General features: G+C 39.3%; 1 protein-coding gene across 1 annotated transcript in view; it reads left to right on the plus strand.

Moving 5' to 3' along the window:
* Positions 1–14,957, plus strand: part of DNER (delta/notch like EGF repeat containing) — a 397,048-nt gene that overhangs the window by 800 nt on the left and 381,291 nt on the right. The window contains exon 2 of the mRNA XM_019503073.1: positions 6–65. Coding sequence (XP_019358618.1) covers positions 6–65 — 60 coding nt within the window. The remainder of the gene's footprint in view (positions 1–5; positions 66–14,957) is intronic.

Here is a 14,957-nt window from a genome sequence, read left to right on the forward strand (position 1 = left end):
CCCAGCCGCCCGCCGCCGCCTACAGCTGCGCCTGCCCCGCCGGCGTCTCCGGCGCCTCCTGTCAGGTAAGGGCGCCCGGCATCTGCCGCCCCCTGCCCGCAGCCCCGGCCGCCTTCGGTCTCCGCAGTCGCGCCCCGGCCTTCGCCGCCATCGGCGCTTTGAGGAGACCGCGGCGTTTGTAGCGCCCCGCTCGCAGCCCCGGGACCGCTCGGGCGGCTCCTTGGGTAGGGCTGAAATGCCGGACAGCGCCCAGCGCCCCGGGAAGGAGCCGGCCGCTGCTCCCGCACAAGTTTCGGTCGCCGCCCGTGGGTTGGGGCGGTGAAGGTGTCCGTGCTGCAGGGGCCTGTCAGGCCGGGGCGGGGGAGAAGGGTGGGAGTCCTACCCCCATCCCCACCTACCCCCCTCCGAGCACCTCTCTCCTTCTTTCTGAAGAGAAGGATTTGTTTCATGTGCCTTCAAACCACAAGGATGTGCTTCCTGGGAGGACTGGCATCTCCAAGGACAACACGCGCTTATTTTTCTAAGACCAGTTTTGCGTTTGTAATGACTCTTTTGTTTTGTTTTTTTTGCATGTCTATAGAGAGCAAAAGTATGTTTCTTCATCTTTATAGATCCATGGCTATATGGAGACCTACAGAGCTATGCAGCGTTATAAAGCTGTGACCATAGCTTTTTCAGAGCTATGCATCTATATAGATATAGATGAAGAAATACACTTTTGCTCTCTCTGTGAAGAAATACACTTTTTTTCCCTGTCAAGGAAAGCCATAGCATTGTTATTTTTGATGTGTGTGTGTGTGTGTGTGTGTGTATTTACACATATCTAATACATGCCTATTTTGTGATGTGTATGTATATATGTGGACATCTATACGTGCATAATACAGACCACAAAATAGCTATGGCTTTCCTTGACAGGAAAAAGAAAAAGTGTATTTCTTCACAGAGAGAGCAGAAGTGTATTCCTTCATAAGACATGAATGCCATGGGTAAGTATTCAGTTCCAAACACTGCATGGATGATGTTGAAAGCGCACGCACTTTAGAAAGAAGTATGGCTATGCTCATCTCAAAATGTCCCACTTGCTTTCTTTTAAGGATGAAAATTGAAATATTAGCACTAATGAGTTTCTGCAAAATCAGAGATTAAAATGGATTAATAGAATGTCTTATGGGTAATTTTAGCTGTCTTGCTAAAGAGTTATTGTGTTCACCACTTTGGAAGAGAGCGAGGCAACAATATTTATACTTCTGTCTGTTGCTATTTTGCTTTTGTGTCTGAAGTCCATGTCTGAAAGAGAAAATAGCTCTCTCTAATGCTTAGTAAACTGTAACAGTAGGAGGTGTTGCTTCTGGAGCTTTGAGAGGAGAGAGGAATTATTTTTTTTTTTATCTGAGAGGATCAACATTAAGTTCACAACTGTTTATACTTATTAAACAATGCATAGATTCTGGGACTATTGTTAATTCTATTTTGTATTATTGACTTCTATTTTAACCAGCTGAACAATATTTATTACAAGGGATGCTTTATAAACTGAACAACAAGAAATTCAACCCTGTCTATCATGACTGAAGATGGAAGTATAGGTTATTGTGAAAAGTGAAGAACATGTTCTTTTTCATTGCAACTAGTTAAAGGACAAAAAAAGAAAGAAAAAAAACCCCAGTAGAATATTATATGCATCCACATTAAAGATTATTTTTTATTTTATCAAAAGGAAAAAATTTTTTTGGATTTATTCAAATTAGAAAAAATATGAATTCTTGGACAGATAGTTTGCTCATGCAGAAGTTTTCTTTTTTTTATCAGTTAAAAATGCTTGCAAGGTGAAAAAAATATATGTTCTGTCAGATGAACTTTTTAGACTCGGAGAAAGTCGAAGGAATTTTAATTCCAGAAAGGTACGTGAGATGGCTGAGTACTTGGATATAAAGTTTCAGTCTCAGGCAGTGGTTTCTCAAATTACTTTTGAAGGACATAATTAAACAATTATATTTTGGGGAAGGAAATACTGAGAGGGAAAACATGAAGAGAAAAGGATCCCTGTTCTGTTGAAATAACTTGTCTTTAGTTATGTGAAAATGGTAATTTTGCAATGCTGGAATTTGTTGTAGAGCTGGAATTCTTTGAAAACAATATAGCTGAATGTAGTTCTGTTTTATTATACACAATACTTCCTGGAATAAAGAGTAAGAGAAGAATCACTTGATTCTGTTTTTATTTTCATGCACAGAGGTGTGGGGTCAGGGGAAGATGCCCTACTAACTGCATCTAGAGAGCAGCTCACTGCAGTGAAGCACTCATTTCTGCATGTACTGGAGGGGGACTGATAACCTGGTCACAGCTGGAAGTTATCCAGAACATCCTCTGCAAAGTGCTAGCTGTAACCATTTTTGATGTACTTCACAGTGCTAGTGTTGGTAAGGGGAAAGTGGCAAAGAAGAAAATTGACACTTAAGATATTTTTAAAATCTGCAGCTTTTCTGTCACCAAGTGCAATCTTTCACTTGCTTTTTTTTGTCTTGAACCATTTTTATTATGTGATGTGGCAGTTGCTGTGGTAACTAGTTTTTATTGAGTAGAAGAAGAAAAAAAATATATGCTTTGTTGATGCCTACAATGAGATTATTTACAGGCAGTTTTAATACATGTTGTTTTTCACACACCAGGTTTCTAATTTGCATTCTTTCTTTGCACATTCAGCAGCATATTGGTTTTTCTTAAACTCCATACCTTTTCAGGGCTGTGACTATTTTAGATAAGTTAACATAATAAGAAAGGCAGTTTGTATAGAAGAGAAATATTTTTGTAACTTCACAACTCTCATATTTCTGAACAAGATAATTTTAGGCTTTTGCTTTTGGTAAAGAGCATGAATGGTTTGCCTAAGATTGTGCAAATATTTATGTTGGATCCAGTTGTCCTAGAATTGTTTGAAACAATTTGTCCAATTTCTTAGCTTTATTCTGAGAAAAAATGGTGCTTGAAAATTGAACCTAACAAGCTACAGGCAACATGTTTAAAATCTAAAATCCAAGCAGTTTTTTAATGCAATGAAGTACTGCCTGTCCTCTTTTTTTAGCTGGAAAGTCATTTGGCTTTACTAAATAAACTTCAGGACAAGAACCCCCCCTCCCCCCCAGTTAAACAGGAATGAAGCTTTTCATAACAGCTAGATGTTTTCCTTTATTTAAAAAATAATAAGAAACTGAATTGGTCAAGTAGTTTTCTTATGTATATCAATTTCTGTGAAGTCCTACTGACAGTTTAATGGAGAGACTTTTCTCACATAGAAACATGTTACTATTAATACTTCTCGTGCAACACTGTCAGACACTTTTTATTTCTGAATTTTGTTTTTTTGTTTGAAAATAATTTATTTCCCTTCCATTTAAATCTTCTCCAGTAGTAATTTATTCCATCCCCATCCCTTTTCTGTGCTTTTCAACCAGTTTTTAAAATTTTTTTATCTCCTTGTTTCATAAATATCTTCAATAATATCAGCATAGCCAGAGAACAAGTTCTGTCTTTGGCATACATAACTGAGTGCTGTCATCACTTGAATTTTTCCCCCCTTGGGTTTGTTGTTGTTTCACACAATGCACTTCAGTTATCTTGGCCTCAAGTTACCCATATCTGAAATGGACATAATACCTAGCATGGATGGTGATGGTCTTAAAACTGAAGCAACTTGGGAGACTGTGATAAAAGAGAAGTTTTTACAGCAGTTTTTATGTTAGCCAAAAGGTCTGTTAGTCCTGGTAACAGTTTCCTGTGTTCATCCTATTTACTAGGTTTTTCGATATCTGCAACAGATACTGCTTTCTAAATCCTGTATAACTGTGACTGTGGCAATTTTATAGTAAATGGTATATATGGAAAGTCATATCCTCTATTTGGGAGGGAGAATCTACTAAAAGATTTAAAACCAGTATATACATCCAGGTAGACATGTCCTTTCTAGTTCTGCTGTTAAAAATGCTTTGTCTAAGCTAGGTGAGACTTTTTTCTTTGATCATGTCAAAGCATCTGGAGAAAATCGTGTTCTTTAAGATTTAAAATTTCATAGACTCTTGGAAATTAACTTTGGTAAAGACCCAGAGGACCATGTTTCCCAGGTCTCTGCCACATCAGGATTTTATCTAGATTTTAAAGTCCCAGATAAGATGGTTTCTGTCATTCCCTTTGGGTCACTTGTCCTCTCGTTGCCATTTTTTCCTAATATTCAACCCAAATGTACTTTTGCTTGATTATGTCCCATATAACTCCTGTTATATGTGCTCCTGTCTTCTTTTGATGGTCATGCTTATCAAACATGTAGAGAGAGTTTTATTTCCTGCCAGCAAACTAGGCATATATTCAGCTCTTTAGCTCTTCTACTTTTCTTCATATGCCAGTTCCTTCATTCTAGTTATATTTTTATTTTTAGTTCTTTGCATTTCTTCTATTTCAGTTCTCAGTGTCTATTTGTTATGGACTTCTTATTCCTCAACGTAAAAATCAAGTTCAGTCTACTCAGTTTAACTGGGACTACACAGAAAATCACAGAATCATAGGGAAGTAGGGCTGGAATGGACCCCCAGAGATCATCTGGTCCAACCTCCTGCCTGAGACAGGATCATCCCTATCCAAAACATCCTGTACAAATCTATTGTCTAACCTCTTAGCAAAACTATGCAACCTAATGCAACATGGGACATAACACCTTAACCTGCCACAGGTAAAGCAAGGGGATCACAATGGCCAATATCCTGCTGCTGTAAAAGGTAGTTAATATATATTAAAGACATCCCAGAAAGAGGGCCACACCACTTACTACAGAGGAAGGCAACTGCCCCCACAGTCCCAACCAGTCTGGTCATGGGGTAAAATTCCTTCCTGACCCCAAATATGGCAATTGGTCTGACACTCAGCAGGGGGGCAAGACCCACTAGCCAGGAACCTTTGGCTTAAGTCCCAGCAACAGTATGGGTGTATCCCAGCCCTGGTTGCAGCCAGCTAATGTCTTTCTCTTCCGTGATATGTCAGCAATGCAAAATTGCATCAGTTCAGGTCTTGAGATGTCCTTCAGGCTATTCTTACTGTCAGAAGATTCAAGGTGTACTGTATCTGCACATCAGAGTTTGAAGTATTCTTTTTTTCTCTGGTTCCTCTTGGTACTACAAGTTGGTGACATCCCTTCAAACAAAGTTCTTGAGAGTTTATTAGGTCTGAATTTACAATGGGATCACTGCTGTGGAGGGGAAAATATTTGTGCCATTCCAATATTTTTAACCTTTAGCTTTTTAGGCAGTCTATCAATGCAGGCAGGGTAGAGATGCACCTTTATAGACTAACTAAATCAGAGGTGTATAAGCTTTTGTGAGCCCAGGTTTATCAGATGCTGTGAAAGGACATGCAAATAACAGGCTTGTATTCAGTTCATTCTTTGTAGTTGATAAAGATGGGGAAGGGAGGGCAACGGGGGTGGGGGCGACAGGGGGAGCAGTGCTGGGAAAGGCAAATAAGTAATAAACCTATAGAGACAAAGGGACTACAAAAAGGTGATCCAGGTAATGGGATAAGAATCTGTAGTCACTATTTAGATCATACTTAACACAGTCTAGTCTGTGAATGATTTCTTGTTCTGCAGTTTTATGTTCAGGTTCATAGGATCATTGGAAAGTAGAGCTGGAAGTGACCTCACAACGTCATCTAGTTCAGTCCCCTGTTCAAGGCAGGATCATCCCTGACTAAACCATTTCAGCCAAGTGTCTGTTTAACCTGAACTTGAAAACTTCAAAGGATGAAGGTTCCATGATTTTTATAGGTCAGGGGTGCTCCCCTAGGCCAAATACAGCCTGTAGAGCCATTGCATCTGGCCGGTGGGGCTCCCCATAGGTCAGGAAATTTGACGGTGGGGGAGCAGTGGCCATTAATACAGCCCTTCCCCCCCTAAATCCCCAAGGCCTAAACTCTGCATGGCTGGTTGGGGCAGGCCAGGTTGTGACTCCCTTCCCCTGCAAGCTGGACCATCCCCCTCACTTCTGGCTCAAGGGTGGGCTATGCCCCCTTTCTTCTCTGTAGGGCAGGTTTTGGGCCTGCCTCCCCCATTGGGGCTGGGATGTGCTCCCTTTACCCCCCCTTACAGAGCCAGGCCACATCCCTTTCCCTCTCCACAGGGCTGGGGCAAGCTCCTTTCTCTTGCAGGCTGCCTTGGGGCTGACCTGCCTCCCTGCCCTCCTCCACATGGCCATACAGTGCCTGCTGTGCCTGTCCAGGTGCTGGATCAGGAACACCAGCTGGATCTGGTCCATGGATGGACTGGGTACTGCCAGTCTGACCCATCAGGCAAAAAAGTTGAGCACCACTGCTTTAGTTAGCCTGTTCCAATGCTTCACTACTTTCATAGTTAGAAAGTTCCTCCTAATCTCTAACCAAAATTTCCCCTGCTGGAGCTTGAGGCCATTGATTCTAGTCCTCCCTCTACGGCCATGGACTCTATACACAACCTTCAGGTATTTGAAGACTATTATCAAAACCCCCTTCAGTCTTTTCTTTTCTAGACTGAATAGCCTTAGCTCTTTCAGACTTTCCTCATAAGTTGTGCTTTTCAGCAACAAATCATTGTTGTTGCTCTGTTCCAAACTGTCCACATCTTCCTTGAAGTGTGAAGCCCAAAACGGGATATGTTACTCCAGGTGAGGCCTCATCAGTTTTAGGAAGAATTGTTTCTCTTGTTTTGCAAGTTGTTTTTTGAAGTATTATGTTCAAGAACAGGTACTTGAGGTCAGTGATAGAATGTTAAAGGAAGTTGAAGTGTCCTGCCACAGACTTGCATGTCTTTTCAGACCTAGTGTCAGATCAGTATTCATTCATTCTTACATACAGGGATGGCTTTGTCTTCCCAACGTAGACAGCAGAGGGGCACTCTGAGCAGCTGATGATGTATATGATGCTGGTAGAGGTGCAGATGAATGACCCCTGGATATTATCATCCATGTTGTTTGGTCCAGCAATGGTGTGGTCTATATTGGTGAGGGAGCACACCTTGCATCCTGGTCCTTTAAACAAGGCCTGGTACCTCGGTGAAAATAGGAGTTAGGTAGTTTGTTGCTTGAGATATGAGGTTTGAGGTTGAGGGGCTGCCTGTAAGTTTCAAACTGTCACATTTGTTTCCATGCAGCTGGTCCATCTATTATATTCTTGACCTATGAATAAGAGTAAATTGAAGGTGCCCCCTAATCACATGATATTGTTGCAAGACTATTTGTATTTCCTTGAGCTTGGCATGGGTTCCTAGTATTTTTTATCTTCTGGTGAAGAACACCATATAAACTTACATGTCTCTCGGAAAGCCAGATTATAAGCATTAGCATTAACTTCCATGTTTTAAAGGGGTTTTTACCTCCACAGAGCTGATATTTTGTTTTCCCTTGACAGCAACAGGATTAAACCACTCTGTGTGTGTGTGTGTGGCTTCAAGTCTTTGTACTGTCCCAAGAGTTGCTGAACAGTTTGTTTTTGTGTGTGTGTGTGAGTGTGTGGCTTCAAGTCTTTGTACTGTCCCTAGAGTTGCTGAACAGTTTTTCATTAGCTTAAGGCAAGAATTTTTGGGGGGTGATATCTTTTATTTGACCAACTGCATGGTTAGAATAAAGTTAGACAAGCTTTTGGATGCAAGACATTTTTCATCACAAGAAGGGTAGATATGCACCTTTTATAAAAGAACTAAATAATATGTATATAGATATAGCACAAGCTGTCATGAACCAAAGTTCAGTTTATCAGAAGCAGTGAAAGGGCATGCAGAAAGCAGGAGAGAGGAATTAGAATACAAAAGACAAGGGAGGGGGAAGAGAGACAGCAGTCTTCTTAATTCAGCTAAACTGTTTGATAGTGTAGGTCACAGTTTTAAAAAAACACTAATTTGATCTGTCACCCAGTTTATGGCTAGTTGGTTTGAATACTGTAGTGGAAAGGCTACAGTTTTATTGGTCTCCGGGTTCCAGTTTCAGATCACTTTGTAATGACTTTGTCGGCATAACTTGTGACCTTTTCATGGTGATGCATATACTTTTATTATTTTTTTAATGACAAGTAACAAGTGTGTTTCTTGAGGAACTAGTGTGGCCATTATTGGTATACACACTGATAAAGAAAGAAACTAAAGAGGTTTTTTTAAAAAAAAAGATGTTCAGGTGCAGCTTCTGTTCAGCTCCCTGAGAAATGTGGAGATCCCTGACTAGTTGGACTGATGTAGTTCTGCACTATCGAGGAGCGTGGAAATTGTAATATGAGGAACAGTTCCATGGAGTAAAATAATGAGAAAAATATTCCTCCACACCAGTTTTTTAGGGTTTTTTTTTTTGCTGTTATAGTAACCATAGGGGTTCCTTGGAGCTATAGTAGGAACTTTGTTTCCAGTCAAAAATTTAGTTTATTTTTCAAGTTGATATTGTCCATTGAAGCACTTTAAATAAAATCACCACATGAGAAATAGGTCTGCAACTTAGCACCTCCAAATGCTGTGCAATAAAGTATTGTATGGGGATGTCTCCTTGAGATGTAATTGAATTGTTCTAAATTCCTTTTGAGGAAAACTGAACTGTTGTGAGACTAAAGAACTAAATGTGATGTCTTCACTCCAGTGGGTATTAAGGTAAATCTGAAAACTTATTTTCCAGTAAGTAGTATGAACTTTTGTTTTCTCTGTTGCAACCTATTCACATGGTCCATCAAATCTGTTCAAAACAGTCTCTTGTATAATATTCAGGTCATTATACTATTTTTGGCTCCCAGGTGCTGGCTTATGTTTCTGTGATTAAAGATGATGAAGAAATGTATTGAATTTTGAGGTAACTGAAGAATAGTAGAAGATACAAAAAAAATCCAAGCATTTAAATGTAATTGCTTCTCACGATTTTCTGTTTTTACCTGCTTCGATATGAGACAGTCAGCTCATTTCTCTGTTTGTACAAATGATTTCTGATGATCTAAAAACTGATATTGTTTTACTTCCCTTTCAAAATTTTAGTACTTAACTTCATGTTATTTATTATTTGTATTACTATAGCATCTAAAGAACCCCATAGTAATGGGAGTGGTACAAAAATAAACCACAAATGTGCTCTTTGCTCCAAAGAGTTTGCAGTCTCCTGTTTCTTATCCAGCAGATGGACACACATGAGGAAATAGAAAAAGGAGATAATATTTTTCGGAATGACAGACAGTGGTCTCTGTGCACTAAAACTTTATAGCTTGGTTTAACATTACACGTTCAAAGTATATTCGGGTATTGTCTAATTGTGTTTGACAGTGTTATAGAATCTTTCACATGGAACTGATTAAACAAAAAGAGTATGAATGATCAGATTCTGGCTTTATTAGTAATATTCCACATTGACAGCTGCACTTTGGTGTAGGAAACCAGGTGCTTCGGTGAAAGGGGTGAGGAACTCCACAGTAAGTAGATGTAGGATAAGCTGCCCTAGGAGAACATGTTACTAATCCTTAATAGTTAAAGATTGACAAACACCTTGAAGAATTAATTTTAATAGCCATTTTAATTTTGCATCTCCCATCTTTGTTTCATTGATTGCCCCTCACCCGTTATTTTGAAACAGGGAAAATGACTGCTTCTAACATATCTTTTCTGTGCCTTTCATTATTTTCTATATTCAGTAATGTCCACTTTCTAAAATAAGCAATTCCACTATATTCGTGTAAGAGTCTTTTCAAGCCCCTGATCATTTTTTTTCTGTTTTAATATCCTTTCTGAGTTTCAGTGACCAGCATGGACAATAGTATTCCAGGTCGGGGAATATAATTTCATTATACTAATTTCGGTATTATTCTCTGTTCCATTCTTTATGCATGCTAATTTTTTTTTGTTGCTTTTTTACTTTGGCTGCACAATGAACTGAGGTCTAAGTTGAACTGGCAGCAGTGATACCCAGATTTCTTTTATGTGATTTCATACAGTTAAATTAGAACACAGTAGCTTATTGGAGGCCTCTGAAAAATATTTTTTTTTGTTTTTCACCAATGGAGAGATTTGAGGGGAGAGACAGTTTAGTTATGAATCCTACCTATTATAACTTAATCCTCCATTGTCTGCTAATTCTTTGCTTTATAAAAGTGAAAATAACTTCATTCAGTTTTCTTTTCCCTTAGCTTGTATTATGCAGATGTCAGATTGTATTATGCAGATATAGTGTAAAAACTGAAAAAGTACATTCTGACAGGAAACTCATATTTTGTAACTCCTTACCACGATCAAGATTAACTATCAATGATAACTTTATTTGAAGAATTATTTTATACTCTTATTGAGCAAGCTATTTCCTGATAGGACTGTAGCACTGAAAATACAAAACATATCAAAATGTGTATTAAAAGAAGTAATGCCTCCTTTGAAACAAAGTTATTTTAATCTGTTTCTTCTGCATGTCAGTGGATGCTTTTATCCAGAAACATTCAAGTGCCTAAATGATGCACCTATAACTGATCTCTACATAAGGTACTTAGCCTTGTGTACATAGCAGCAGGTGTATCTGGCCCATATTTTTCTTCAGCTTTGACTCCTGCTAGCAGATATCTTTTTGAAGTAAAAGATCATAAGATTGTAATTCTTTTAGTCCTGTGAATCAAGGCCTAGTGGTGAAAGTTAAAGATTTAGGAGCTGAGAGATCTGGGTTCTTTTCTTGGTTTTGCCACTGACCTTTTGTACGAAGCCAGACACCAGTCATTTTTCTTTCTTTTGTGGGGATAATATCCTTTTAATGGTGTTCGGAAGGTTAGCTCTTTAATGTTTGTTAATGGGTCTAAAAAACAATGTATGGAAAACATTTGTCTAGTTTCTGAATGGTCTGTCAGTGACTTGTGCCAGGATTAACATGGAGTAAAGTTAACATGGAGTAAAGTTCATCAAGACCAATCAAACATGACATCCAGACTTCTTTTACAGCAGGGGTATCAAAGATAAAGCTCAGCCCACAGAGTCTTATCATCTGGCACGTTGTGCCACAGGTGGCATGTGGGGCCAGGTCTGGGATGTATGCTTCATGCAGTGCCCACATCGGACTTGCCTTGTGCGTTGGATCTACTCCATCACCCTGATCTGGCCCACAGATCTGCCACATGACACTCATCCAGTCTGTGGACAGGTCCTATGCCACTCATCCTGCTCACTGGGCTGGATGAGTTTGACACCCCTTTTGTAGAGGAAATAATGTTACTTTATCTTCAGTTTCTTCATAATAGTATAAAAACAGTAGTAAAATTGTTTTTACATTTCTTGGAAACTCTAATACTTTAAAAATGTTGAATACTTTGTTTTCTCCAGATAGTCTTATTTAAGCTTTGATTTTCATATTTACTTTCTTTTTAGTCTGTCTCACATACCAACACATAGCCACCCTACTGTTTTATTTAATACAGCTTTATTTGGGGTATTTAGACTATTGAAAAACCATGTTACATAAATCTCTGGCAGTGATTTCATAGATTTCATAGACATTAGGGTTGGAAGGGACCTCAGAAGATCTTCAAGTCCAGCCCCCTGCCCTAATGCAGGAAGTCAGCTGGGGTCATAGGATCCCAGCAAGATAAGCATCCAATTTACTTTTGAAGGTGTTCAATGTAGGTACTTGAAGAGCACCTACATTTCTAGAGCCTTAACAGGTTTCTGTACAATTCTGTACTTTCATGACTCTCTAAATGAGAGAACTATCTGTATAGTGGTAAGCTTTTGTTATTATAACCTTCCCTTTGCGTCTTTTTAATGTATATCTAATAGTAACTGTTTCTATTCCCTTTCTCTCCGTCTCTTTTAAGAATGACACTTCTTTTCTTTTCCCTCAACCTTTTATTTTTTCTCCATTCTGCAGCTCTTACCTGCTTGCATTTTCCTGACTTTCACCTGTTTTCTGACCAGATACTACTATATTTGAAGATTTTTTTTTTTTTTAAGTTTTAGCATATCTGTTTCTTAGGGCCTGGGCACATGACACGTTTAAACTGATGTAATCTGTGTTCACATCAGCCTAAATGAGCCCTACAGATGTGCAGTTTACTGGACTCTGATACAGGCAACCCCCACTTAATGCTGTTTCACTTAGCACTATTTTGCTATAACACTCATTTTAAATTTGATACCTGATTTCACTTAGCGCTCAGCGAGTTTTGTTATAACGCTTGTGGTTGCCATCTTGGGTCGTTAAAAACAATGGCAGTCACCATCTTGGGTCGTCAAATACTTTTGGTTTTGCTTAACACTCATTTTGCTTAACAATCAGTTTTTCAGGAACCAATTAAGAGCGCTAAGTGGGGGTTGCCTGTATTGAATTATCACAGGAAAAGAATCAATAAAAAATACACGTTATAGCTTACTCTTGTATAGGTTTTGCAAATCCACAGTTATGCTGGGATAGCTGTTGGCTCAGTGTGTTTAGCAGTGAGGCACTGTAATGGCACCTACTGTAGCAGCAGCTACCCTAGGATAAATGATTGTTACTCTGCTCTGACTCTAGTGTAATTTAGATTAGGATGCCAAACCCATGTAAATTACTTTGCTGTTAATGTGTCATGTATCCGGCCTGGCAGACAGTCTTCACATACTTTTGAGTTTTCCTAACTGAGATGTTTCTCAGCTGAAACCTTAAAGCAGCAACTAGCTTAGCTACTTGTTTAATGAGTCATTATCCCGCAGTATTGTGAATTATTTTTCTTATACTAGTTTAGGAAGTTGATAACTATTTTCTTACTTAATTGGAAAGCTTAGGATTCCTGATTATTTGAGTACCTGATTTTACAATGATTTTAAAATCGTTCACTTAAATCCTTTATTGCAGTTATTGTTTTGTTTCTCATGTCTTCCCCGAAATCTATACCTATAAAATAACAACTATATGAGAGCATTGAGAAACTTGCTAGTGATGTTTCAGTCATTTAAGCCTTTGTCATTTAAAGGAGTTTAGGACAATGGCTAGTAGCTTTTAAATTTAATTTAGCTTTGCAATGTTCTTTTTCACTGGAAGTACGTACAATACGTTAGTGATCAATACTGTAAAGAGGTTTATAGTGATGAATATGATAAGTCTAAGAGAATTGTCTTTGGCCATGAAAATTTCATTATGCTGAGGTAAGGGCAATGAATTATAATGATTTCAAAGGCTCTGCTATACCCATTATATAGGTTACAAGAGGAACCTAATTGCTAGATTGACTGATAAGACTGTCAAGTACTTTCAGGAATAAGACGCCCATCAAGGGGAAAAATAAAGCAGGATTATCTTTCTGAAGGATTCCTTTTGCAATAAGAAAGCTAATTTTCTGTGTAGATTACCATGTCTTAGTTCTTTCTATTAGAAAATTCAGCGATGTCTACACCTAACAAAGATGAAATTCCATATTGACATGTGCACACTGGAAAGAGTAATTTGAGCCACTCTTGCATATTTGAAATAAATTGTAATGACTTGGGGGAGAGAGCCATGTGTCTTTGTGTCAGCTTGTTGCAAAACCTCTTGCTGTACAGTTGTGCTCAAAATCAAACAATGTTAGGAAGTATAAATAATGGAATTGAAGACTATATAGTGCTTAAAATCTAATACTATAGTATGAGTTACTAAAATACCACCCTCTGAAATTCACTTCAGGCTATCAGAAATAGAAACACCAGAAGTAAAAGGGGTCCAAGAATGAAGAAACTAAAGTTCAGAGCAAAAGTCAACTACCGATCGACTGGGCTAGGGAATATATTGTCACACGGACTGTTTTTTCCCATAATTTTCAGTCACCGGCTTTCTTACATTTTCTAAACCATTTGGTAATAGTTTGTGTCAGAGAAAGGACAGTGAAATATTTGGCCCACTAAGTTGGTCTATTATGTAGGTCAGTTCTTACACTTCTGACATTTTCATAGATTAAGTTACCCAATTGCATATTCTTTTTCACATTCTCAGAAGACATAATTCTAAGGCATGGAGTAATAATGGTGTGTACTCTAAATTGAGAAAGTCTGTAAAATTGGATGCAGATTTCTTCTTTATTTAAAATATATTAGGTATGCAGTGAGATTTTCTACTAAGTGAGCTGGATCATGCTTTGGAAAACTGTTACCACAAGAGATTACGTTCCAGATGTTACACTCAGTAATGTAAGACATTGCATTTTGTTTTCAAAATGTGCAATATACAATGTATGTATACTGTATATATAGTATACATTGATTTTTTGTTTTGTTTTGTTTTCATAATAGCCATATCCAGATATTGCCAATAGTTTGGTAAGGCTCCCATATATTTTTCTTCAGATCTGCCAGTATACCAGCATTTGTTAAGTGTCTAGGTTAGTGGTGCTGACGGGCTACCTGGTGGGCTACATGGGCAGTGCCTGGTCCCACCACAGGTTGGATCATTGTTCCGAGCTAACACCTGGGACCAGCGTGACAGGCACCATCTAGGCACATGGAGGGGGCAGAGAGCAGTCTGGCCCGAGCCCAGCCCCACATGGGAGGAAAGCGGTTTCACCCAGCCCTGTGGTGAGGAATGGGATATGGCTTGACTCTGTTGGGGGAAGGGGCCATGGTGTGGCTCTAGCCTGGCCCCACAAGAGTAGGGGGGTGCATCCTGGCTCCAATCAGGTGTGTGGGGCTTGGAGTTTGGGAATTTGGCAGTAGGGGGGTGGCTATATTAATGGACACCACTCCCCCATCATTAAATTTTCTTGACTGAATGGGTAGCTTCATGGGTCAGATGAGATGGTTCCATGGACTGCACTTGGCCTGCAGGCTGGAGGTTGAACACCCCGGTCTAGGTTCATGCACTAATCCTTGAAACCTATTTTGAGACATGACCCTAATTTTGAGACAAGGCCTGGAGCTCCACTGGGCTCTTTCTGGTGTGTGTGTGTGTGGGGGGGGTTGGGGGGGTTGTGCTGGGCTGAGCACTGGTGCTGGGAGAGGGGGTTGG

Source organism: Gavialis gangeticus, unplaced genomic scaffold (genome assembly GCF_001723915.1).
Source record: "Gavialis gangeticus isolate Ggan-Ray unplaced genomic scaffold, GavGan_comp1, whole genome shotgun sequence".
Taxonomy (NCBI): domain Eukaryota; kingdom Metazoa; phylum Chordata; order Crocodylia; family Gavialidae; genus Gavialis; species Gavialis gangeticus.